Source organism: Boleophthalmus pectinirostris, unplaced genomic scaffold, assembly GCF_026225935.1.
Source record: "Boleophthalmus pectinirostris isolate CB_2022bp ecotype Guang Dong unplaced genomic scaffold, ASM2622593v1 HiC_scaffold_23, whole genome shotgun sequence".
NCBI classification, from domain to species: Eukaryota; Metazoa; Chordata; class Actinopteri; order Gobiiformes; family Gobiidae; genus Boleophthalmus; species Boleophthalmus pectinirostris.
This window is the reverse complement of record NW_026571207.1, coordinates 32208817-32235904: the sequence shown is the minus strand read 5'-3', so window position 1 is coordinate 32235904 and position 27088 is coordinate 32208817. Positions and strand designations below refer to the sequence as shown.

At 38.3% G+C, this 27088-nt stretch overlaps 4 protein-coding genes across 20 annotated transcripts in view; 2 read left to right on the top strand and 2 right to left on the bottom strand.

Moving 5' to 3' along the window:
• Nucleotides 1-8351, bottom strand: part of LOC110157732 (protein TASOR-like) — a 43818-nt gene extending 35467 nt beyond the window's left edge. For all 12 annotated transcript variants that reach the window (XR_008632915.1, XR_008632916.1, XM_055158953.1 and 9 more), the window contains exons 1-9: nt 8216-8351; nt 7404-7494; nt 6673-6745; nt 6137-6228; nt 5741-5872; nt 4923-5053; nt 4792-4823; nt 3011-3116; nt 1631-1737 (exon numbers count right to left, since the gene is read on the bottom strand). Coding sequence is in view for 10 of the 12 variants with exons in the window: in XM_055158953.1 (XP_055014928.1) it covers nt 1631-1737; nt 3011-3116; nt 4792-4823; nt 4923-5053; nt 5741-5872; nt 6137-6228; nt 6673-6745; nt 7404-7463 (733 nt within the window). In the remaining 2 variants the exon portion in view is untranslated. The remainder of the gene's footprint in view (nt 1-1630; nt 1738-3010; nt 3117-4791; nt 4824-4922; nt 5054-5740; nt 5873-6136; nt 6229-6672; nt 6746-7403; nt 7495-8215) is intronic.
• A 2690-nt stretch (nt 8352-11041) lies between these two features.
• LOC110157731 (interferon regulatory factor 2-like) lies at nt 11042-20625 on the top strand. 6 transcript variants are annotated; one of them, XM_055159434.1, is made up of 8 exons: nt 11042-11318; nt 11842-12293; nt 13160-13252; nt 13658-13757; nt 14525-14698; nt 17943-17989; nt 18251-18335; nt 19588-20625. In XM_055159434.1, exons 2-8 carry the CDS (start codon nt 12171-12173, stop codon nt 20004-20006), a joined length of 1041 nt encoding a protein of 346 aa, XP_055015409.1. In that variant the 5' UTR covers nt 11042-11318; nt 11842-12170; the 3' UTR covers nt 20007-20625. The 6 variants fall into 6 exon arrangements, with proteins under 6 accessions (XP_055015409.1, XP_020777756.2, XP_055015413.1 ...); XM_055159435.1 differs by lacking the exon at nt 11042-11318 and adding an exon at nt 11346-11766; XM_020922097.2 differs by lacking the exon at nt 11842-12293.
• LOC110157718 (tripartite motif-containing protein 16-like) lies at nt 15744-17405 on the bottom strand. The gene has a single exon (XM_020922083.2). The coding sequence runs from the start codon at nt 17355-17357 to the stop codon at nt 15744-15746; it is 1614 nt and encodes a 537-aa protein (XP_020777742.2). The 5' UTR covers nt 17358-17405.
• A 725-nt stretch (nt 20626-21350) lies between the features above and the next one.
• On the top strand, nt 21351-26927 carry LOC129410660 (zinc finger protein Xfin-like). Its single transcript, XM_055159333.1, has 2 exons — nt 21351-21498; nt 23269-26927. Exons 1-2 carry the CDS (start codon nt 21495-21497, stop codon nt 25479-25481), a joined length of 2217 nt encoding a protein of 738 aa, XP_055015308.1. The 5' UTR covers nt 21351-21494; the 3' UTR covers nt 25482-26927.
• The last annotated feature ends 161 nt before the right edge of the window (nt 26928-27088 follow it).

Genomic DNA, 27088 nt, shown 5'->3' with positions numbered 1-27088 from the left:
TATTGTGGAAAAATAGGGCTATGCAATTAAAAGAAGGTAAATTGAATAGGGTCCAACCATTTCAAACCTTCATGATCAGATTAAGTTTTTAATGGTAAGATCTACAGTTAATCCTCCATTAGGAAAAGCATGTTTCATTTCATTTATTTTATTTGAGCAAATGGTTATAGAGTGTGACACAAGGAAATAAATAAATACAACAGAAAAACAGCCATTCTCAAAAGGAGGAGACAGAAGCAAAAGCTTATTTGTTCAGTCCATATGAAATTAGCTGCCCTCCCCTATGAGCCATCTCAGATTTGGCTGAAAAAACTTCTAAAAATTTCTAAAATTACCAAATGAAAGAATCTCAAATTTTAGCTCAAACCCTTGAGTCGTTCATGAGTTATAGCCCATTGAAATTTTGGGGCCATGCTCACTTTTTCTGAAGCCTTCATTTATAAGCATGTTTGAGAGACCAGAACTTCATAAAAAATAGAGCTAGGATGCTGAAAATTTGTATTATTGTAGATTCTTGGTCATAGATTCTGCTGCCAGTTGTCTGAAGACTGGTCCTTGCAGCTGAGCCTTTTACTGTGTCACCAAAATCATCACAAACATTGTACCACAAATAATCTCCAATTGTTTTCCTTCATGACAAGCAATTAGTGTTTAAGGCTATTAAAGGTCATTTAAACTATTAAAGGTCATTTAAGCTTTCTACCTAAGCTCCACCAAAAATGACCCATTTTCAAAAATTCCATTTGAAATGAAGGAAGTTAATAATAGATGTTTTTATTACTTTAAACTAATCAGAATATGCCAAAGTTTCTCTGGTACTAAATTTTATCAACATCTAACAGTGCCACACGGGGAACTGAGGGTCCAAAGAAGGGGCCAAAAATATCACATCTGGTCTGTGACCATATTTGGGGGCTCTACACCATCCACATGAAAGCTCAGAAAAGTGTGAGATTGTTGTCAGAAATGGTCATTCTCTCAAATATTCAGGTTCAACAGTTTGTTTGTAAACATCTGCTTGGAGTAAATAGATCTTGGACCTCAAAAACTGAAAAAAAAAATTGAGCGGCAGCCTACAGCGCCCCCCTTAATAAAGATACCCAATATTCAGAATCTATGACCAAAACTCTATAATACAAATTTTCACCTTCCTAGGTATTTTTTATGAAGTTCTGGTCTCTCGAACATGCTTACAAATTAAGGCTTCCGAAAAAGTGAGCATGGCCTCAAAATTTCAACAGGCCATAACTCATGAGCGACTCAAGGGATTGAGCTAAAATTTGAGATTCTTTCATTTGGTAAATTTTAGAAATAAAAAAAAAAATTCAGCCAAATCTAAGTTGGCTCATAGGGGAGATTCCTTGAAAACAGTTAATTTCATATGGACTGACCCTATTTGAATCTACCCCCTTTTACACATAACAGTAGTACATGTGACTTTGAGTTCAGACTTTGGGGGAAGACTGGGCAATGATTAAAAATTAAATATTGAAATGCATTTTTACTTATTTCTAATAAATTTTAAATTTCAATTTCAAAATCTAATTAAAAACAGTGATTGATCAATACTGGGATTTTTTACACAGTGGATTGTATATGTTCCACAGATAATGTTAATGATTCCTCTCACCTTCTTGACTGCTGTTGTTGTAAAGATTGTAGGAAAATAAACTTTGAGGGAGACGTCTTGTGGCCTGGTCCCATGTCATCGCCCACTTCATTTCCAGCCTCTCAGGTCTGGAACAAAAACATGTTTAAAGATTTGGCACACAAGATGAATACTAAAAAACATGCATACACTGGTAGATAGGGATCGGTTATCAATTATCGGTGATCAATACTGACCCGATGTTAAAAACTCTCAGAAAAAAAAATGCATCATGTATCAAATTACTTTATATGGCTGTTTGTTTACATAATTCTACACAAGCAAAAAAAAATAAATTTGTCAAATGTATTACAACTTAACATTCATTGTGGGCCTTGCTCTTAAGATGGTATCAGTGAGTATCGGCCACCACAGCAAATCAAATACCAGATATCATTTCAAAATAAAATCCATATCAGATCATTCCTATTTTGATACTGAGCAATAGGCTGGAACCTCAGTACTCTATAATCCCTCAGTGGTCCAGGCAGGCTCCATAGTGGTCCATGGGCGTAATACTAGTCTAAGTGGTCTTATACTTGTTCTGATACAGCTCAAGATCATCAAAGCTATTCAGGAAAGGTTCATTTATGTTCTGTGAATGTGACTTTTTTAGTATCAATACCTGATCAAATGAGTATCTAGTTTCCATACTAGTTTTAGCATCGATTAATATTTTAAAGATGTGTTGCACAGGGGTGTGCAAAAATACCGAAATATCGATATATCGTATCGTTTAATGTGATGATATAGTATCGTTATTGTGGGCTGCTGTATCGATATATCACCAAGAGTATTTTTTGGGGGTATTTTGCTAAATTATTTTGTTACAGAGCTACAGTTTTGTTGTTTGTTTAGAGGAAGGAAACTCGTTTATGTGACACATTTGACATTTTCACTGTTTTGAGGATTAAACAGCTTGTATTTCATATGAACTTTGCACAAGAAGTGGTTTAACAAAGACTTTTAGTATCACAGCCATGATTTAGCAGTTATTTTTTATTGAACCGTATCAAGTCAATTTGAAATATATTGTATCGAATCATATTGAATCGAAAGCACACTGTATCGAGATATGTATCGTATTGTGGCCTTTGTCTTGAGGTATGTATCGTATCGGCCACTTCTTTATGATACCCAGCCCTAGTGTTGCGTAACTTTTCTGATGGAGGGTCCGTCAAATGCTTTTCTTCATGGAGATGTAGTGTCCTATACTTTTGACAACCCTAACAGCTACAGAACACAAGAAACAACTAAATATTTTCCTCTACTTCCGGTATATTTGAAATTTTACTGTCAGCTGGTTTGTATTTCTGAACAGCTCTCACATTGACTATTCCTGTGTGGTTTATTTTTACTCACAGCTTGTGGGGTAGAAAAGGAGGAGACGAAGACTGCAGTGAAATCTGGAAAAGCACTTTGTTGTCTTTGACCAGGTCCCCACTCCAGACAGTGAACTGAGCGTGCTCTGTGAAGGACAACAGGATCAGGAGGGGGAGACTGCATTAATATAATAGACCTAGTGATAATCTGCCACTTCGGAGAGATGGTTAAAGTTGTGATTAAAGGTGATTCTGTGTCTTTTATTTATGGTATAATGTTGTTACCTCATCAAGATCATACCTGGAGTTGTGTTCTGTTTCATGCACACGTTTGAGTAACTTTTTATCATTTGTCTGTCTACTGTACATCTTCAAAGCCCAAAAGTTTAAAACTACAGCGGCCCCTGTATTACCACATGACATCACAAGGTAGAACAGAGTGTTTTCAGTTTGAGAGAAAAACTAAGCCTAAATATGCAGGGTTTGTGTGTTAAACATGAGTGAATGAAACAAAACACAACTCCACCCATTTTTCAAGTGAGCAAAACTATTGGAACACGTGACTGACAGGTGTTGCCAGGTGTTGCCTTTAAGATTGATCATTCAAGCATTAAATGGCTCTGCATAACTAGCCTACTACTTGGCTGCAAAACTGTATTTCATAAACCAAAATGAAGACCAAAAGGCTGTCTATGGGAGAAAAACAAGCCATTTTGAAACTGAGAAAAGATGGAAAATCAGTCAGAGCCATTGGACAAACATTGGACATAGCAAACACAACTATTTGGAATGTCCTGCAAAAGAAAGAAGCTACTGGTGTTCTGACCAAGACCAAGACTGATCTCTACTAAAGTGATTGAAAGGCCAAAGTGTGGAGGAAGAAAGGAACTGCTCATGATCTGAAGCACAAGTTCATCTGTGAAGCATGGTGGAGGTAATGTCATGGCTTGGGCGTGCATGGCTGCTTCTGGAACAGGCTCATTCATTTTTATTGATGATGTAACTGATGATAGTAGCAGCAGAATGAATTCAGAAGTGTACAGAAATATTTAGTTTCCCAACATACGGAGAAATGCATCCAAACTAATTGGGAGGAATTTTATCATGCAGCAGGACAATGACCCCAAGCGCACTGCCAACAAAACAAAGGACTTCATCAGGGGAAAAAACTGTAAGGTTTTAGACTGGCCAAGTCAGTCACCTGACCTTAACCCGATAGAACATGCATTTCACCTCCTGAAGAAGAGAGTGAAGGGAGAACCCCCCCGGAACAAACAAGCCTGTAAGGAAGCTGCGGTAAAAGCCTGGAACAGCACCGAAACTGAAGAGTGCAACAGTTTGGTGATGTCGGTGGGTCTCAGGCTTAAGGCAGTTATTGCAAGTTAGGGTTTTGCCACCACATATTACATTTTATTTACTTTAAGATTTTTTGTTCCATTACTTTTGCTGACCTAAAAATACTGTGGTGTAATACAAACTGTGATATATCCTAAGTTGTTTATCACATCTAAATGTAAATACCAGGGAATTAAAGCTGACATTCTGAACTCTTGTCTCATACTCTTCTTTTGATCTTCAGCCCAAATGTCTTCAGTAAACAATAAAAATAAGAGAATTTGCCCTGCTGTTCTAATACTTTTGGAGGGGACTGTATACTGTATTGCAACAGATGTTTTAGAGATTTGAAAAAAAAAACATCTCTCTCTCTATGTCTCTAGATAGATAGAGAGATAGATAGATACATCATTTGCAATACATTTTTCACTCCCCCCACCTCTAGGTAGTAACAATTCAACACTAAATACAGTGTATGAGGCTTACCTTGGCTTTTGCCTGATGACTGACTGTTCAATCTGTGAAAAACAGAGGAAGTGTTAGTTGTAACTTATCACTTGTATCAGAGTTTTAAATTGATCTCAGTATTAGTTAAATGTTTGTGTTTGTGCTTGTACCTGAGAGGGGCCATGGGCTTGCTAGTGAGGAGGGTGTTTTTGTCTTTAAACTGAAAAGAGATCACAGCGTAGGGACAGACCTGCCGGGGGCGCTCCCTCAGCTCATCAAAGGAGTACTCGTAGAAATAATGCTGAAATAGGAAAAGAAAATAATGTATTAGAATTTAATACAAAATATTAATGGGGGTATTACTCGGCCTGTTTCATGTTTCAGTGTGTGTGCAATTTTAATAATCGATTTTAACATTTTCTAATGCGAGTATATATATATATATGTGTATATATATATATATATATATATATATATATATATATATATATATATATATATATATATATATATATATATATATATATATATATATATATATATATATATATATATATATATATATATATATATATATATATATATATATAATATATATAATTAATTAATTTAATTGAGATTAATTAATTATGATCTGTAATTCATTTATCTAATTAATCTCTTTTCATTTAAATTCATTATTACATTATTGTGGCAGATCAAAAGACTGGTATAGAACAAAAAAAGTGACTTTATAAAGTAATTTATTGTTTAGCAAACTTTAACAGATGCAGTCACTGGCAGCTGACATTTTCAGTGAACTCCCATCAAAGTACTAACCAGGCCTGGCCCTGCTTAGCTTCATAGATTTGAAGAAATCAGGCTTTGACAAGAAGGTGCGGCCTTCTCTTTTTATGATTTAATCCTGCTTTCTTGTCACTGCATTTTGTATACAGGCATAACCCATTATGAATGCAAGCTCATTTGGGCAGAGCAGGCACAGACTGACCTGCGTTAGTTCGAAGGCTCTGTACGACATGACAGACGTGACTTTACTGATGTTTTTGGACAGATGAGAGTCGAAACGTGGTGTGGGGTCCAGGAGGTTCTTCATGTTTTCATAGATACTCTTAACCTTCCCCTAAGAAAATACAACACTCAGTTTAAAAACAGGATAGTGCAGATAAAATGTGATGGGAAATTTCTGTCTTTTATGGTGTGTCATGTTAATGTTATGTTTTATGTAAAAGACTAACTATAGACAGACAGTGAAAATTAGTCTCAACTAAAATGTTGAGCTCATGGAACATACTTGTGCCTGACAAATAAACCAAGATCGTAATACAAAATATAGAAAATAAAATAACTGAACTTGACATTATGTGTGTATCTTGTGAGCGCTTACCTTGATGACTTTGAAGATGATGATTTCTCCGCTGGCTCCTGGAGTGAAGGGGTTGAGCTGCAGGAGGTCTGAACACCTGGACAGGTAAACTCCTGACCAAAGACACACAGCGCTTTAGGTCACTCACAATAACTTAATGTAGAATAACTAAAACTAACTTAATTAACTCTGAAAAGTGCAATGTGTTGTTTTAAATATGGAAAGGTTTGCTACACAGATACATATATATAATCTCTCTCTTCTGGATAACAGAGCTGCATAATTACAATGGCCACAGACTGCAATTATTCAAGAAGCATTTCTCTAAAAACAACTAAATACCCTGTCTCACTAATGTACAAAACCTGGTAACTCTGTATTTTAGATGTTGAAATGCATAAGATTCTTGTATTAATTAGCTTTGCAGTTCATGTGCCAATCTTCTCTTGAACGTTAACGCTCATGGATGTGTTTAAAATGTGAATTTTAAACAGAAATCTATAATCAAAACATAAATTGCAAAAGTTTTCTTTAAAATCAGGTTTCAAAGATCGTACCTTTTTGTGGGTTTCCGAGGGCTGTGACCCTGCTCTGACCCACGAACAGGCCTTTCTCACACAGCGTCTGCAGCTATGAGAATATGTTTACACTGTTAACATACATATGCAGACACTATACAATTATGAAACAGAAAAATGTAGATTCATATAAAAAGATGTCAAATTATCCTTCAATCCCGACCTTTTAGGTTGCGAGATGAGATAAAATTTTAAAGTACGTATGACAATAAAAAAAATTTAGAGTTATTGGTGGGCTAATATCTGTTGTAAACATAAATTATAGTTATACACCAATAAAAAAGCAGTTTACAAAAAGGAAGTAGAGAGTTTAAAAACATAGTGATAACTTCACACAAGCGAGAATTCTTTACTCTGCTGACGGTGTTGTGTTTTTGTCTATTACAAATCTTTGTGGGATCATTCCTCATGATCTTGATAACATATTCCTATTTTCCTGCCCTCCTTGACCTTTGTGTTGCAACACTGCAATTTCTCCATAGTGGGACAAATACAGGTTTATTGTATCTTCATATTTCTTCTTTTCAAAAAATGACTTGGATCAAAAATAGATAACAAAATATTCACTGCATTTATTTTTGACACTTGCCTAACACAAACTTGCCTAATTTTTCTCATCTATAAGAACAGAAAGTAACAGGGAGAGAATGTATTATCACAGATATGAAGTGTATGTATGAAGTGTTCACACAGGTCTTTGGTTGTTTTACCGTAGAGGAGTCACAGCAGGAAGCAGTAGCTTTCCTCCAGCTCCTTCTCTGTCCTCCCATCAGCCTTCATCTCCTTTCGCTTCTCCACAAACTGAAACAAGAGGAAAGGCCATTAAAACATTTACATATTTTCAATATCAGTGACAATAATCTAAGTTTCTCATAGAGCAACGATGTCCGCAGATGGTCCCATTTTTTGTTTTCAGTCTTAAAAGTGTTTGGAATTGGTTCACAATGTCAGCAACTCAGCAACTCTTCTCCTGTCTCTGTCTGTGCAAGTGAGCCTGAGTTTGTTTGCACAGGTGAGCCCTCACCTGTCTGCGCACATTAGCCTGTGTCTGTCTGCACATGTGAGCCTGGGTCAGTCTGCGCAGGTGAGCCCCTGTGCCTTTTCTCCAGTGAATTTTGCCACATATGAAAGAATTAACACCAGGGAACTGAACACGTGTGTGTGTGTATATTCACGGATCTCTGTCTGCTTGGAGTTCGTTATCATGGAAATGAGTTCAGCGGTCAGCTGATGGCCTCTCATGTGGCTCATGGTATGTGTATTCATGTTATGAAAAACAAATTCTTATGATATGTCTCTGTGTAAACACATTTGGTCTGTGTCAGTCAGTCAGTCAGAGACCGAGACCAGACATTTTTGTACTGCATAACTCACCAAGGATTCATAAATGATTATCATCAATATAATTTTCCACAACAGGTACAGGTGAAAAAGAACCAACCCAAAAGTCACAGAACTAAATCTAGTGTGACTGAGGAAGTACAAAAAAAAAGAAAAACACTGTGAGACACAGTGAGTGTACCTCCTTCTCTAGAGCCTCGCTGTGGACTAGGCGTGGTCTGCTGTAGCTAAAGGAACCAGCGGAGGCAGAGTCCAGGTACCCAGAGGTCAGAACCGTGAGCATGTCCTCATACTCTCTGGACTCACATGACAATGTCTGGAACAGGGCTGGACAAACACAACAGAATCAGTCACAACTTAACAATGTTCATAATTGTTTACATTTGACACTGTGACCCTGATTTTAAATATTCAATTTTCTGAATAATTCTCTATCTGGAAACCTTAACTTAGCATATTTCAACCTTTGGTTGATTTAAAAAGTGTCAATGTAAATAGTAATAAATAATCATTTGACTAGTTGACTACTAAAATAATTGCTAGTTGTAGCCCTAGTGTTGATATTAGTTCATAGCAATCAATAGTATTTTTGAACACAGTGTATCTGGATGCTGGATCTATCTGTTCTTCCCCTGTCTCTGTCTGTAAACTCTGAGGTTATCTTATTTGGAAGTGTCTCATCTTAGTGTTTGGTTTGGGAGTGTTGTATGAACCTTGTCCCTGGGGCCTGGAGGAGAGTTTGGTTTTGGGACTGTAGTATGAACCTTGTCCCTGGGGCCCAGAAGAGAGCAGCTGCTACAGGTGGGTCGATCCTCCAGAGGAACATTTAAACTAAGAACAGATTTCACTTCCCAAAAAAAGATTTCTGGTGGAGATTGAGATGTTTTTGTTTCCATAGATGATTATTAGTATTAGTGAGAGTATTTTTGAATCAAGAGCAGTCATTGTCTGTTAAACCCTGTCAATATTTTGATAACTTCCCTGAAATTGTTACTGGTAACTAACTATAAACTCATCACTGCTCGCTGCATAATAAGTATAATAAGCAAATATATTTCTATAGTGGTGATTTTAAAGCCTTTACAGCATTTATCACTACAAACCCATAAGACAGAAGCAATCAAATTCAAGCAGTGCTGTCTTCATTCAAACAAAGCACCATGTATCTCCTTTTGTTAGGTTTTTGACCTTTTTGACCTAGGGAGCTCTACAGTGACCATTATTAAACTGAGCTGCAATAAATAAACTGCCTGGCTAACCAGAACCACACACTTTGCCAAAACTTCTGGAACCGTATCCTGTCTCCCTAATTTCAGTGGGAGAACCAATGAGAGAGACATCTGGTCTGTCTGAGTCAAAAACAAACATGGCCCGCATCATTGTATTCTTTAGAAATGTAACTGTATTCTGAATACCACAAACGAAAAAGTGACTGTATTAAAATGTTACACAGTAAACCCTTAAGATCAGGAAAGGTTACCATGTCTTCACAAAATAAGCAGTGCAGTAAAATACTGTGTTTCCCACCCCACAGGTTAGACTATGGTGGCATAAGCGATTCATATTTTAATCATTTTATTTAATATAATATTTTGGTGTATTTGTCATCTATTTCCCCCACTGATCAAAAACACTGGTTACAGATTAAAAATGGTTATTTCTATACATATATGATAACACTACAAGCATAAAGTATAATTTGTTTTAACATTTTTTGGTGACATTTTTTAGACTATGGTGTGAATATTATGGAGGGTGACCACAGTCTCCTCTATTAATGAGAAACACTGCAGCTTACATTTGAAGCATGTATTTCAGTGTTTTGAGTATAAAGTGTACGCAACTCACCTAGTTTCTCTTTAGTTTTCCTCGGGATGTGAAATTTCTGTGTTCCTACGGGCATGTGGCGCTGGTGGACGACCTGTGGAGGCGCGGAGAGTCTTCTATCCGCAACCCGCGCACCCTCTCCGGTCAACCTCTCCGGAGCTCCGTGGTCCTCACAGTAGCTCCGAACCCAGTAAACGTCCTTGTCATGTCTCTGCTGGTTTTGATCCATTCCGCCGTAGGACTCCCTCCGCGGACGGGCTGCTTCTCTCGGGGCTGGACTGTCCCCCATCGCCCGTTGACTGCACAGACCGACCAAGACGCACTGTTCCCCGGATTCTTCCCGTGCAATTACGCGGCCCGTAGGTTCACCGCTGGTTCTAACTCCCGGTGAAATGCATAAAAAAGACACAAAAACATCATCTAGAGGAAAACATCATGCCTGCAGTGGCTCTTCCGTGTGAGACTGTCTTCTTTAATGGTCCAGACTGCGGCGGGTACAAACTTACCTACTGCTGTAACGTTACCGCCCTCAAGTGGATTGGAAAATACAGTAGCAAAAACCAAATGCTTAAAGTCAAGACAAAGAAATGATAAAATATGACAGAAAACATTTTATGAAAAAAAATAAAGAAAAAAAAATGCCGCCTAATTAATGTTTTCTAGCTATTATTGTATTTTTATGCCTATGACATTTTAAAAAGGTAACTATCCTGTCTCTATGGTAACGTGCTATTATAATTACAATAGATTAATATTCCAAAATATAACTGAATAGTGAATTATAAAAAGTTTGGGTTTATTTATTTATTTATTTATTATTTATTTATTTTAATATTGTTGCTAATTTGAGACTTTCTGGATATTATTATACAAAGTCTCAAATTAGCACCAATATAACAATTAATAATAATAATAATAATAATAATAATAATAATAATAATAATAATAATAATAATAATAATAATAATAACAACACACTTTTTTATAATTCACTATTCAGTTATATTTGGAAATGGCTATTAATAAACGAAATCTGATATAATGTTTGTATTTTATTATTATTATTATTATTATTATTATTATTATTATTATTATTATTATTATTATATTTTTTATAGTTTAAAATTTTTATTCAGGCAGTTTCTTTAGAAAGCTGTTGCAGGACCCGTTTAGCATTGAGGCTAAAATGTTAGCACATGGATTGTTTTGGTTGGTTTAGTCTCACGTGGTTATCGTACAAGGCACTGAAACAGACAAAATTGGCATATCTTCAGAAACCACCCTTTAAATGCCTTCTTATGAGGAGTTTGGGTTTTTAGAAAACGTTGCTTGGAACATGGGAAAGAAAAGCAAACCGCGACAACAGTATTCAAGGGTCCTCTAGCTGTATTTATACTTCATCCGAAGAGCTGTGGAAGTGCGCCGCTCTCTGGCGAAAGCTGCACCTTTGAGCATCGGTGAGTCCAAACCTCCACCTAACCGCTCATATTTCTAAGTGATTATGTATTTGAGAAGGTTTACAGCACTGTATAACCACTGCACAAACACTTAAAGTATATCGTGGTAAATAACGTGCAATTTGTGGGTAGACCTAATCGAAGCATAAACTCGACATTGCGACTCTTGATCCAGACCAAGTTAGCTCTCTGCCTTTGTTACTATAGTGATGTGACCACGCTGAAAACTGATACAGGAAATCCAGGGTTTAATGACTCAAGTTTAGGCACCCTACATGCTTTGTAGTATACCCCGATGGTTGGGATTAGTTTATCTTCTGATTGTGGTGCATGTTGATGTTTGCTACATTTTCTATAAATTAGGGTCGCCATGTTTTAGCTGTTGTTTGAACGTGTGCAATGCATTCTGGGATTATGACGTGAAATGGTTGCAGTCGAGTCGTGAGCGGTGGGCAACGCAAATTAGCATACAGCTAAAGTTTTCACCAACACTAAGTAAAAATGCCACACTGTGCGGCTATAGGGTGCAATTTCCAGTCGAAAGGGAACAAAGGAAGCGATGTGAGCCTGCACATTTTTCCTCGTGATGGGGCATTGAGAAAAGTTTGGGAAAGTGCGTGTGGAAGAGAACGTCTGCCTAAAGACCCACGCCTGTGCTCCCGCCATTTCACCGAGGACTCATTTGAAGATTCATGTCGTCAACGGCTCCTCAAAGAGCTCACAGGCGCTTCATATAAAAGAAGGCTGAAAAGTGGAGCTGTGCCTACAATATTTCCACTCGTAGAGTCTGGAAACCTGGGAGAAACTAGTGAAAACTGCTCCAGTAACCGCAGAAAAGAGAGAAAAGGGGTCATGTTGCTGGACACATCATCTGCAGCTACTGATGGTGACAGTGACAGCACAACGGAGAATAGTGACACAACAATGGAGGAGACAGGCACAGTTCAACTTAGCATGACATCCTTATATGTAACGGTTTGTAATTCATACTTTCATGCCACTAATTAACCAACCGGGTTTGTAATTAAGGGGCTCTTATTATACTATGTTCTGATTTGTGTTATAATGTTTCTTCATCAAAAACATACCTGGAGTTGTGTTCATACATGTTTAATATACACATTCTGCACATTTAGGCTGAGTTCTCTCAAACAGAAAAACACTGTTGTAGCATGTGGAACTGGTGGGGTTTTAAACTCCATACACCATACTAGAATAATTTGGATAATTTCAGCCCTGGGCTTGCCACTCATACTAAAGTTAAAAAGTAGGAAGTTAACCAATAGCAGGAGTAACTTAAAAACTACCGCTTCATGACATCACAAGTTGGAATAGAGCATTTTGAGCTTTGGGGAGGTAGACAGACTAATAATAAAGAATTACTCAAACATGTGTGACTGAAATAAAACAAATCTCCGGGTATGTTTTTGATGAGGTAACGGCGTTCTAGTTAGTAATAAATAATTAACATAAGAGAACTTAATTATCACAGTCTTAGTTAGGACAAAAGCTGTATCACCATTGTTATTTTCCCCCTATTGGCCAGTCACAATTTAAATATTTTATTTTGTATAAATTAAATGAGTAATGATAGTAATGATCTGATTAAATGACAATCAGATCCACTTAACACAAGAAAATGACCCCTCCGAAGTCTAAACTCTGCTCTAAAGCACATGATTTTACTGACAGAGGATTGACTTTTGGACTTTTTCTCTTGATATAAACATGTCATTGACTATTTCAAATAAAAATTGAATCATCTGCACCACTCTAGCCCATGTGCATCTGTTAAATAAAATTTGGTTTATGTTATGTGTTACTGTTTTGTTTCTGTCCAGGACACCATGCCAGTGGACCGATTGCGGTTGAGGCCATGGCTGGAAGAGCAGATCAACTCTTGTGAAATACCTGGACTTAAATGGGTCAATAAAGTCGGTATAAACAAAACCAATAGATTTTACTAGATTTGTAGGGTTCAGTAACACATTTTTCTCAATTCTATGTAGGACTACAACAATTCATCAGAATAAGCAGAACTTGTCTAATAAAAATAATCATAGACTATTTTAACAACAACAACAACAACAAGTCATTATCTGGTCTATTCACACACTCAAATGCTTGCCAAAAGAAGTTTTATAATAATGACACCTACATTATTAAATCAAAATGTCAAATATTTTTGATTTTAATGAATTGTGCACTTTATTTATAAATCTGGAAGATTTTAGTTCACATATTTGTATCTTTAGCTGATTAAATATGTATTTTAGAAATGTCAACAGAAAAAATTGTTTAACCATTCACTTTCAGTTTTTTTATTGTTATTTTTTTAGGAGGAGCGAATATTCCAGATCCCGTGGCTTCATGGTTCTCACCAACACTGGGATTTGGAGAAAGACACTCTCCTGTTCATGAGATGGGCCATTCACACTGGTATGATTCTATACACAGCATTTCGAACTAGGCTAATACAGGTTAATTACTACTACTACAACAACAACAACAACAACTTAAACAAAACATACATGTCAATTCCATTTCTTAAAGGTGCATTGTGTAACTTTTCTGGTGGGGTGTCTGTCAAATGCTTGTTTCCATGGAGATGTTATTATGTTGTCTGAAATGTTTCACAGCAATGCATTAAAACTTTCTATCTTTATGGAAACCAAACCAGACCAAGTTACAGGTCAGATCTGTGGAGAGGCAACCCCACTCACAATCAGAATGCAGTTTTTCTAGGTATTTTTGAGCTATAAAACCACCTGTAATTGAATAAATGTAAGCTAGAGCTGTTAAATGTCATATTGTGAAACATTCTAAGCAGAGAAATGACGTATCCATAGAAACAAGAAGGTGATGGACCCTCAACTGAAAAGTTACACAGTGCACCTTTAAAGTGTAAAGAATTGTCTTTGTTTTGTTGAATTTTATGGACGCTCTAAAATAGAACTCTGCACTTCCTGTTTAATTTTTCAATATATTTTACAACTTTTCTTGGCAAATTACTTCTTGCTTGGTGTGGAACTATAATTTATTTATTATTATTTATTTATTTATTTACACAAGTATTACCCCACCAAATAAAGTAAAATTTTGAAAATCATCAAATCATCATTACTTTAACTGTTCCAAAACATTTCATTTACCTCCTGTAAAATGTATCCATGATGGTCCCTGTGTTGTTTTTTTCTATTGTCCAGGTAAATATCATCCCGGAGAGGAGCGTCCCAACCCAAGAGTGTGGAAGAGTAATTTCCGCTGCGCTCTGAACAGTTTACCGGACATCGTGGAGGTTAAGAACAAGACCATAAAGAGGGGCTCCAACGCTTTTAGAGTTTACAAAATGTTGTCCTTTGACCGGCGCTTAAATAAAGGTGAGGAAAAAAAATCCCAACAGTTTAAAGGTGCACTATGTAACTTTTTGCTTGTGGGTTCATCCTCTGCCTGTTTCTATGGGTATGTCATTGCTCTGCCTGGAATGTTCCACAGTATGACATTAAACAGCTCTGCCTTATATTTATTCAATTACAAGCGGTTTTACAGCTCAAAAATAAAGAGACAAACAAGCATTCTGACTGTGAGTAGCCTCTCCACAGATCTGAGCTGTAACTTGATCTGGTTTGGTCTTCATAAAGAGATGTTTAATACCGTCCATCCATCCATTTTCTTCCGCTTATCCGGGGCCGGATCATGGGGGCAGCAGTCTAAGCAGGGACTCTGAGACTTCCTAACCCTTCATCCCAGACACATCCTCCAGCTCATTCCCAGGCCAGCCGAGAGACAAAGTCCCTCCAGCGTGTCTTGGGTCTTCCCCGGAGCCTCCTTCCTGTGGGACATGCCCAGAACACAGAGGAAGGCACCCAGGAGGCATCCGAAACAGATGCCCGATCCACCTTAGTTGGCTACTTGGAGAAGCAGTGGCTCTGCTCCGAGCTAATACCATACTGTGAAACATTCCAGACATAGCGGCATACAACATACTGAACTCTCCTTCTATTGACCAGAGCTAAAGAAGCAGCTTGGATGAGCTGCAAAACATATTTGACCAAATAAACTTTTTATCCAGCTGACACACTGAATTCCTCCTTTTGCCATTCCTACTATAGTTTAGTTTTGATTATGTTTTCTATGACAGGGAATGTTCTAATACTTTAAAAGTCTGATCAGGTGAGTCATGTCAGAGGAACTCGATCAAAACACTGGAATCTAAGCAAATACTATCGATAGTCCTCCTCAGTTTATAATATTATATTGTGTTAACATTAGAAGTGGTTGTTGTTGAATGATTATTACTATTAAAAACATGATAAAATTAACTTACATAATAATAATAAAACATAATATTTACATTTTTAATTAATCTCCAAAAACACTCATTGTCTACATACCTCAAACATTAGCAGAACAGACAAAAACATTTCATTTGAGTTTAATGAAATGGGCAGTGTCTCCAGATTTATTAAATCGGAGTCCAGCGAACAGAGGCTGCGTGAAGGTTGTGTGGACTCTGTGGAGGAGGCTCATGCTCTGACCGTTAACACTATAAAAGGAAAGAGTCCCAGCGCTGTGGTCCAGGTAAACCCCGATTCTGGAGGAAAATGGACCTGAGACCATAGACTTGACATGGTGGAACCAAAACAAGTATCTGCCTTTCTCGCAGTATAAGGCCCAGGATTTATCATTGTTCCCAAATACACATTCAGTGAAGTTCCCTTGCCTCTTAATGTCTCTGTAGGACACTGCTATACGAACACCACAGTCTGCGCTCCACTCCACCTCCCAGTAACATCGGCCTGTCAGACTCTCTCTGCTCATGACCTGGCACCACCTACCAAACCTCTCCGGGTCATCAGGATATCCGAGATCTTTATCCACATGTGTGACTGTTCTGTTTTGATCAGATAGAGACAGTTTTGCGTGAGCAGTTTTGGGGTCCATTGTAATGCCTTGTGCATAACGGATGAAGTGCTCTCTGGTGCATGGCTCCAATTCAGGCAGTTTAAACTCTCTCAGAGTGAACTGCAGTTTGTCTCTGAGAACTGAGACAGCTCTCATCATATCCTCATAGTCCCCCCTTATTTCGGTCTGGACCATGGACTCTGTCCATGTTGTGAGTGTAGACAGTGCGGGACAGCGCAGTATAAACTGGTTGTGATCTGGAGTCAGGGACAGTGTGTCCACCTCAGAAATGGTCCTCTTCAGCTCATAGATGACCCGCTGCACTTGGTCTTGGAGGTCTTGGACTTGACTCAGTTTGGTTTTGTGCTCAGACTCGATTTGCTGCTCCACTTCAGATCGTCTTTCCTCCAGGAGAAGGACCATGTGAGTGAACATATCCCCACTTTGCTGCAGCGCCGTCTGGGCAGAGTGGCTGATGTCCTGGGCATCCTGTTGAAGCTTCTTCAGGTCTGTCTCTTTGTCCTGGAGGCTCTGGAGTAGCAGAGACTTGAGCTGTGTCTGCCTCTGGTCCCTCTCTACTGCACTGGACACTGTCTCATGGCCCTTATGCTGATCCACAGAGCAGAGTGAGCAGATGAGCTGCTGATCTGTGCAGCAGAACAACTTCTTCACCTCGTTATGTAGAGAGCAGAGGTTTTCCTGGAGTTTGTCAGAGGGTGCAACCAGCTGGTGTTTCTGTAGTACTTCCACATCACGATGAGGCTGGAGGTGAGTCTCACAATAAGAGACCACACACTGCAGACAGGAGCTGACAGCCTTCAGCTTCCTCCCAGTGCACACATCACAACTCACATCTCCAGGAACAGCGTAGCAGTGATGAGCAGGGGGCTCTGTTAACCTTGCCTTCTTCAGCTCCTCCACTATATTAGCTAACACTGTGCTCTTGACAAGGATAGGCCTGAGGACAAAACACTCTCTGCATTGTGGACAACTGTACCTTTGCTTCTGGTCCCAGTGAGTTTGGATACAGTCCCTGCAGTAGCTGTGTCCGCAGGGGATAGTCACCGGATCCTTCATTATTTCCAAACAGATGGAACATGTGATGGTTTCCTCATATAGAGCTTTCTGTGCCATTTTCTCAACTCAGTGTGAGTGACTGTGTTAGTTTCACATTTTACAGGCTGTGGTCTGCAAGCGGAAGAGACAGGCCCCACCCCTCTTTTCCTGCTCTGAACAGGTCTAAGCACAAGGAAGTGATTAAGGCCGAGTGGGGTCTATCTGTATCAAGGGTTACTGAACAAACTTTGATAGTCACATGTTAGAGGTGTACTTGATAATGATAAACCATCTTAAATGGTCTGAGGAATAAAAACAGGCTCCTGACTCTTTTATAAAAGTGTGAAAGGAAATTAACAAGGGGAGAAATTCACTTGTTGAAAATAAAACACAGATATCCTATGAAATATTAAAACAAAGTATGTAATAATAGCTAAACTTTAAACTGAAATATGTATAAACCCAAATCCAAGGTTTCTAATGTGAGAGAAGATTGTGGCTGTGTATGTAGAAAGTGAAGAAGAGAAGGGGTGATTTGGGACCAAAGATGAAGAGTTTTGATTGTAGTTTGAATTCATCTGAGGGGCCTGAAAACTGAAAATTGAAGGGAACAGAGCATTGAAACCTGATGATTTTCTGAAGTGATGTGTTTGTGTGTTTCAGCTATGAGGAGGAAGATCAAAAAGATGATGGCCATAAAAGGAGTCAAAGTGAGTTTTTCAAATGAAACAAGTAAATAACAGATCGACAATTTTAAATGTTTCAACATGTAAATATTTTTGTAATGTAGTCTAGTTTAGTGTGTAGTATAGTGTGTTTGACATGAGAGTCGAGTACAGTGTAGATCATAAGTCATAAATATACCATACAAACATAAACACTATATACATTAATATATGGAATAACTACAAAATAAAAAAATATTATGTAAAGTAATATCATTTTAAGGTTTTAAATGAGTATATTTGCAGGTGGATGATGGTCCCAGCGTAGACTACACCAAACCAAATTCCAAACTCAGAGAGGTGTCTTCAGAAGAGACTGACAGTGCTGAAGGTGGGACATAACCTTAAGTAAAAAGTTTAGTTTTAAAATTAATTCATTAAGCCTGGATTTATCATGGTAATAATAATTTCCTAAACATTATCTCTAGAGGAGAGCAGGCTTTGCTTATTAAATAAAAAATAAATAAAACAGCTTTAGAGAAAACCCTGGAGCTAGTTAAAATCACCACAATCCAGTGATGGTGGTTACTTTTCCACAGATGTATGTCACAATGACACATTACAGAGCATTATTCATTCACTCCATACCCAGTGTTGGTAATCTATTATTGGAGCCAGAGCTGCCCTGGGGCAGACTGATGGAAGCGTGGCTGCCAATTTGCGCCATCAGCCCCTCCAACCACCACCACCATCACTCACGCACACACCACTTTCATATTAGGCAAGGTGGGTGAAGTGCCTTGCCTAAGGACACAACAACAGTTTTGCGACTGGCGCCCCCCTGGTATCTGATTTTTCCAGTGGTCTCCCATCCAAGTACTAACCAAGCCTAGGCCTGCTGAGCTTCTGAGATCTGACGGGATCACAACACAACACTACCCACTCTTACACCATTATGTACTTGAACCTCTGACAGCCCACTATGGCACCTGGAATACCCAATGGTCTCCCATCAAAATGCAAATCAGGCCCAAATTTGTTTTAGCTTTTGAGCTCATAAAGCTGAATGTGTCCCATATTTTCATTTGCCAGATCCAATGTAAAACTATTTGAAAAATTTAAAAGCCATGCACTGCCAAAATTAATACATTCTGAGTTTTCAAATGGTTAGGAGAGTATTCGTAACCATACCAGCATGCCAAAGCCTGATTCCATCAGATTTAAGAAGCTTAGCAGGGCTGAAGTGTCTTCTTAGGCAAGACACAGCAACATTGCCTAGTTTGAAGATGGTGGTAGTCAGAGGAACCAGTGGAGCAGATTGGCAACCTTGCTTCTGTCAATCTGCCCCAGGGCAGCTGTGTCCCAGTTAAGCTGTAGCTTACCACCACCGAGTGTGGAGTGAATGAATAATACATCAGACTGTAAAGTGAAAGGCATGGTATAAATCCAATGATTAATTCACTAAATTAGCATGTCCACACTATGAAGAAGTTGGTTCTGATCATTATTTTGAAAAGTAACTGTAGTGTTATATTTAAACCAATAAGAGTTGTAAAGGGAGTTTTACAGTATGGTACAGTTTACAGTACAGCGCAGTATAGTACAGTGTTATCAGGCTCATTAATCTGTTTGTTTTTCTACAGAATTTCACATTAAAGATGAACCAGAGGATGTCCCCATCAGAGAGGAACCAGGGTTCATCAAATCAGAAGAAGAGGACTTGCCGTGCACTGTTGTCACAGTGAGAATTGGGGAAAATGGAGAGGTCCAAGAAACTGATGAACCAGCCTTCAGCTTGGCTTTAGGTCCACAAAGACACCTCAAGAAATCTGGGAAAAATCTGAACTCTACGAAAACGGACTGTTCAGACCATTTGAACATTAACTCACCAGTGAACAATTTGCCCATCAAACCCAAAAAATATCGGTTAGTTGAAGGACCACACAGGTATATATTAGCTAATGGTACATTGAATCGGATAAACACAGGTGAGGCATCTCTCAGGTTTCAAGATGAAGAAATGTCAGGTGAAGGGTCAAGTTTGACGCCATCGAAGTCCTGACGCCTTTAATTACACACACGCACAAACGCACAAACACACGCACTACCACCACTTCCTCGCTTACCCCCTCCTATGGAACTCAACAACCCCACCTACCTCTCGGGTTCCAGAAGTAAAGTTTGTTACTGCACACTTTTTTATCTTTATTTATTTTTAAGTATTATTTTTTGAGGTGAGCTTGATCACCATAGTGATTATTTAGCAATATGTAACTTTATTAAACTAATTTAGTTTACATTGTTTTGAACTAAAAATAAACACCGGAGACAATACTTACTACATTTCTGTTTAACCAAACCCTTTCAAGAAGACTCCCACGCACTGTCTCACTCTGGGTTTTCTTTTTGATTAATATAACGTTTTGGTCCCTTGTTTTGGAAATGAAGTATAGGGAGTGATGTACCTATCTGATACTGGGATAAGATATTGGTGAAGACTCTGAAAAATTTGCTAGATTGGTTATAGGCTTCCAAATATCGATTCAGCTGATATTTTGGTTTGCACATATAAACTGATGTAATAAGACAATTACTGGTCGAAGTTGATCCAGAAAGTTGGATTTTTATTTACACTAAGTTGTTCTGTAGTTACTTGAGGAATAAATAGAAGGTACATAACACATTTGGATCAGCGTGATCTTATTTTATTTTCGTTTAAAGGAAATAAATGCTATTTTTTTCTGCACGGGTATCGGTTGATAATGGGTATCGGCATATACTTAAAACCACAGTATCGAAATCGGTATCGGACCTGAAAAAGCTCGGAGCAAATACGCTGAATGCAACCTCAGTTAACTGTTCTATGTTTGTATCTATTTAATAAACTGTTACTAAATCACATGGATTTGCACTGAATAAAATGTTCTACAGTCACATTTATCATCAGTATAAATGTGTAAATAAAAAGCTTGCTACTGTGAAATGACAATATTGCAATTGCATCTCATTTCAGCACATTTAAACAGGGACTCTATGGATTTGTTTCTATTATCAAGATGTTTTAAATCAATGTTTCAGTTTATACAAAATGTAAATTCATGATGTACTTATGTCATAGTTTAATACTGTACTAATACTTGCAAGAGAGCATAACGTTTGCCTAAAAAAATCTAACCATTATTTCTTCGGTTTAGTCTTTTAGAGTTAATTCCCCCCAAATAAACTAAAATATAATTACATTTAGGCAATCGAACGCTTTCCTATTTCATTTATATGTGTTAATCGAATGGAGTTAGTGAGCGGCCTGCATAGACTGTAATAATAATATTATTATTAAACACACAGTCCATGTCGGCCTGAATGTTTAGTTCAGGCAGTTTCCGAGCCGCTCTGACGCTGCAGGACCCTCTGATGCAGAGACGATGGGATGATGCTACGGTCTCTGATTTCTTTGTTAGTTTTCTTTTCTACGTATCAAATAAACAGACACCCGCAGTCCGTTTATTCCGTGTGATTTTCGAAAGTGCACGGATCCCGAGGAGACAAAAATATGGGTAAGACTTGAGGCTCACGCTACAGTCTCAAAGAGAAACCATCCCACAACGAGCTAGCAGCTAGCTTAACATGGGCTTTAAACAAATTGCAATATTTTGAAGGCGTCTTTTCAGCGCAATTACTGGTTTTAAAACGTAACTACTATCACAGATGAACGTGGGTTGCCAGTGCCTTAAGTTGCAGGTAGTGGAGCTCACATGTTTTTTTTTTTTCTTCTCAATATATGGACAGGCCATGTGTAAGATCAGAACCTCTGGAATTCCCTCCCTGAGCTGCAGAAGCTGCACTAGCACTGATTAGCATAGCTGCAGCTGTTTGGATTTCGGTAGTGGGGACTCAGGCCAGAGAGAGTCATTTTAGGTTTATTATTTCAAACTGGTTTTAATGTTGGAACTGGCAACCCAAATGAGAGAGGCGTGTGTGAAGCTCATTCTGCTTTCTGATTGGATAATCATCTGGAGAATCAAAACACCAAATTATAACCTTAACTTGTCCAACATGTTTTTGCAACTAGGCTTTTGTTATCTGTAGAACCTGTGTCATTGTACTATAATATATATTTTAATTTTTTCACCATGCACATTACTTATAATAAGGTTGCATTATGTCAAAGGAGAAATACAATTTGGCATAGATTCAACCTGGATGACTGAGGGATTTTACACACAAGGCTGCATTATGTACATAAAACATTAAATCAGTGTTTTTCAATGTGGAAAGTTGAGTGTATAAGCTACATATTGATGCTTTTACTGGGTTTAATTATTTTGGGGAGTTTTGCCAAAACATGCGTTGCACTCATGTAAAAAATAAACCCTGAAGTCCGTCTCTTGTGTGATTAATTTTGAGTTGTAATTCCCTGAAATTCTGATCTAAAAAGGTTACATTATCGGGTTTTATCTATGCCATCAAAGGTATATAAAAAGCCATGTTTTTCGAGTTTATCCCCCTCATTGATGTTTGGAACATTTCCAAACATCAACATCAAATAACCAAGGTCTGGCACCTCTGTCCCTGAGACGAACCAAAGCGCTCAATCTTACAACCCCAAGGTCCCTGTGTCTTAGGCAAAGCAAAGCATGTGGGTGGCAGTGTCTTAGCAGGTGCTGGTAACAAAGTGAGTTCAAGGAGGTGAGTCTGAAAACTGGATTGATGTGGAGCTGGTCTTTTATAATCACTGAGGTCCTGGTTTGGTGGCGTGGCAATCAGAAGACATGTCCCCATGTCCTCATTTCTTCATTAAACATTAAGCATGTTTTATCTATTGTCTATTTGACCTTTTGTCTTAGGCTTCAGATCAAACCTCATCCTGCCCATAATGTCCCCCTTGATACTGTGACAGTTTGCTTTCACGTTTATCTTTCCATTATATGGCCTATCATAACATAGGATCAGCTGTAAAGGTCTTTACACCTGTGGTTATATGACCCTTACGTAAACATGAGGCTTAAATGACATATTTGCAAACCTTAGGTTTCAGTACGTACATGGGACTTTACAATACTGATTACACTTCACAAGGTGTGTTACATTAAAGAAACATATAGTCATGATTACATGTTAGAACTCTTAAACTTGGATTGCATATATGCTTATACATAAGAGTATAATATTTGAGCATATGAAAATAAGAAAAATCTATGAAAACAGACTTGAAATAGGTATAAAAAAATCTGTAAATTCTAACAGCACCCTGAGCTCCTGCCTTCACAACTATCAACAATAATTGTGTCAGTTCACAGCTTACGTTTTTCTTTTCTTTCTTACAGATTTTGTCATTATTGATGAAAATGCAGAAGGTGATTTTGTCATTAAAGACGAAGGAGGTTTCATCAAACCAGAGGAGGAGGATTATCCGTTCACTATTGTTGCTGTGAAAATTGGAGACGATGGCAAAGTTGAAGAAACTGATGAACCTGTCTTCAGCTTAGATCCTCAGACACATTTCACAAATCATGAGCAGGATCGAAAACAGGAGGAGGACTCTTCGGAAACAGACAATTCTGAAGATTGGAATGACGATTCTGAATCTGCGGAGTCACCTACAGATAGTATTCCCATTACACCTGACGTTAAGCGAAAGAAATACGTTAAAGGACCACATGTGTGCCCTTATTGTGAAAAGAAATTTGATCGAAAATATAATTTGGACAATCACATAAGAACACATACAGGAGAAAAACCATTCAGTTGCTCAGTTTGTGAACACAAATTTACTTCAAAAACAAATCTAAATAAACACATGAAGAGTCATCCTTCACTTTCAAAGAGCCAGATGAGAGGGACATCCAGCTTAAATTACAGACCAAAATCAAGAATCATTCAAAATTATCCAAAAAAACAAGGTTTCGGCTGTACATTATGTAACAAAGTATTTTCAAGCCAAAAAAATCTTTCATATCATATCAGTCGCCATGCAAAGAACGTACAAACTATGCCTTTTAAGTGTGAAGAGTGTGGGGCCAGGTTTAGAGACGAACATTGGTTGGTTCAGCACATGGAGATTCATAGTGCACACAGGCCACACTGCTGCAGCTTCTGTAATAAAAGGTTCACCTCCAGAGACACGTTAAGGTCCCACATGAGGAGTCACACTGAAGAACGCCCTTACAAATGCACAGTCTGTGACAAAGGCTTTAAGCACAGAGCCAATTTATACTGGCACAAGAAAATGCACACAGGAGTCAAACCTTTCAGCTGTCCGGTATGCTACAAAACCTTCTTAAGAGCCACTAACCTAAAACTGCATTTGTCCACACACGAAAAAGAGTCCAGAAACCCAAAACTATTCACGTGTCCAGTTTGCCACAAAACATTTACGAATAATAACGCGCGTCGACATTTTGCCACGCACAAAAACGATGGTGAAATCATGCAACCCAAGGAAAGTTCAAAACCCTTTAGCTGCAGGGTCTGTGGAGCAGAGTTTTCCAAGAAGCTGAGTCTGTCATACCACGAGAGGACTCACAAGGTTCAAAGAGCATTTTATTGTTCTGTTTGTAAAAGAGGGTTTAATTCAAGACACACTTATGACATACACTGTAGAAAGCATTTTAGCAGACCAGCTGAGGTTCAAACTGAGCACCTGAATGCAGTGGACAATGCCGATGTAAATACAGATATGAACTCTGATGGCACATTTTTAACATCAAAACCATTCAGGTGTTCGATTTGTGAAAATTGCTATGCCTCTGAAAGTGACTATATGAGACACATGCAAACACACACACAGATACAGACGGAGGGAGAGACAACTCAAAGTAGTTCTTCAGATCCAGACACGCATAGCATCAGTTGTCCGCTATGTCAAAAAGTAATCCAGTCCGGGAAGAGATTTAGAGCTCATTTGCAGTATCACAGAAGGGTGAAACCTCGACCGTTTTCATGCAAAGAGTGTCAACTCAACTTTGCCGAAAAAGAGTGGTTGGAACGTCACATGGAAATCCACAACGTCGATCGGCCATTTTGCTGCGAGATCTGTAACAGAAGGTTCTCAAAACAGTCGATCTATAACTCTCATGTGAGAATCCACACCGGGGAGAGACCTTACAAGTGTACGCTGTGCAAGAAAAGGTTCAAACATCCAAGTAATCTGAGATTTCATGTCAGAACGCACACGGGTGAGAAACCTTTCAGCTGTCCGATCTGTTACCAAAGATTCACAAGGAACGCCAATGTTAAGAGACACATCGCTTCGCACACAGAGGAGGACAGGGACAAATATTCAACGAAAAACGCCACAAAACCGTTTATCTGTAAAGAATGCGGACTTGGGTTCAATAAGAAGAAGAGTTTCATCTGGCACATGAGGAGTCACAAAAATAAAAGGGGATTTCAGTGTCGTATTTGTCAAACTAAAGAGGATACAGTTCAAGCATTTACTGTTCATATGAGGATGCACTCGTGTGTGGTTAAACTGATGAGGTTGAATGAGCACCTGGATTTTGATCAATATTCGCCCAGCCCAACCTACGGTTCTTGAATCAAACTTGGTTCTTTCCCATTAGATTTTATTTAGTCTTTCTCAAAACAAAATTGTAGGTGCACTATGCAACTTTTCAGGAAGAGCGTTCGCTAACAATTGCCCAGTATAGATTTTGTGAGCCTCCCCAGTCCAGTGGCATTCTCACTGTCAGCATAGTCGCTTCTCCACAAATCTGACCAGTAACTTGGTCTTGTAGCGCCACTTGTTTATGTCTTTGAAAATTGATACATTTAATGCCGTGCTGTAGTGAAGTAAAGACATTTCCGTGGAAAAAAGCAGTTGGCAGACCATCCACCAGAAAAGTTACACCATGCACCTTTAAAATGGTTGTATGGACAGTGACTGCCCACTCTGGTTCCAGAAGTAAATTTTAAGTAAAGAATTCAAAGGCACAGTGGAGGCTAACCATGATAAAATCCATTACAGGTTGTTTTAAGAAAAAAGGCATGTTTAACATGCAAGATTTGATGGTAAAGTTTCTGAAACAGTTTTAAGTAAACATTAAACAAAAAGGAGTCATGGAATTGGAAGCTAGTCCCTACATTCTACTCCGAGCAGTTGAGCATTAAACGACAAGGAGCAGTGCGTTAAAACTGCATAACGCACAGCTCCAAGTTGTATAATGTGTTTCTACCACGGCTGCAAACAGAAATGTGTCACTTGTGAATGTGAAAAGTCTGTTTCCTGTATGTAAATGTCCAAAATATCAGTTATTACAATATTTTAAATTTTGCTAGTTACTACATTCAACCCTCAGCACTTGAGCATTTGTTGACCTGTTGCTATGGTGATGTCATGGTGGTGGCTGCAGAGCAGTGATATGGAACAGTGATTTGTCTTTTGCTGGACTAGTGCGTTATGCAGTATTAACGCATGGCTGTTAGACTTCTGAATTCTCACTGATCGTGGTATAAATAATATTACAGACCTTGTGGTCATTAGTTGCCACATATCTGATCAGCCTTGTGCAAACTTTCAATCTTTTAATATATATATTTTTGGAAAATCTATAATAATTAGAAATTGACTTCCAGAACTACGGAGTGTGCGTTCACTGTTGAGGTTCATTGATTTTGTTAGCATAAACAATACAGACGTTTAACTGCAGTTCCATTTCACACAAAAAATATTCAAATTTCTTCATCCAAAGTCTTCCATCTGCTCCAAACCACATTTTTGTACTGACAGAGGATTGGCTGTGGACTTATAGATTGAAAACCCAACCTCCACCATATCACTGACGAATAAACATGATTGAATCTTGATCTCTTTATATTTCGATTGACTGCGCAGCCCCAGCCGAAGGTTTTTGAATCAGTAAAGCTGCGTTGATATTGTTGAATAGAATTGAACACTGTCATCATGGGGATGTTAAATAAAGGGAAATGTTCTGTACTTACTTACTCTGTTGTAGTAGCAGAAATAGATTTGCATGACACTGGATCATATGGTCTCAGCTTTTTCATTATCTTGATTTTAAAGGGGCACTATGTAACTTCTCGTAGAGTAACGGCCACTTTTTATGGAGATGTTTTTTCGTTGCCATGAATGTTCCACAGTATGGTATTAAACCTGTCTATCTCACCCAGTGACGCACCCAGGCC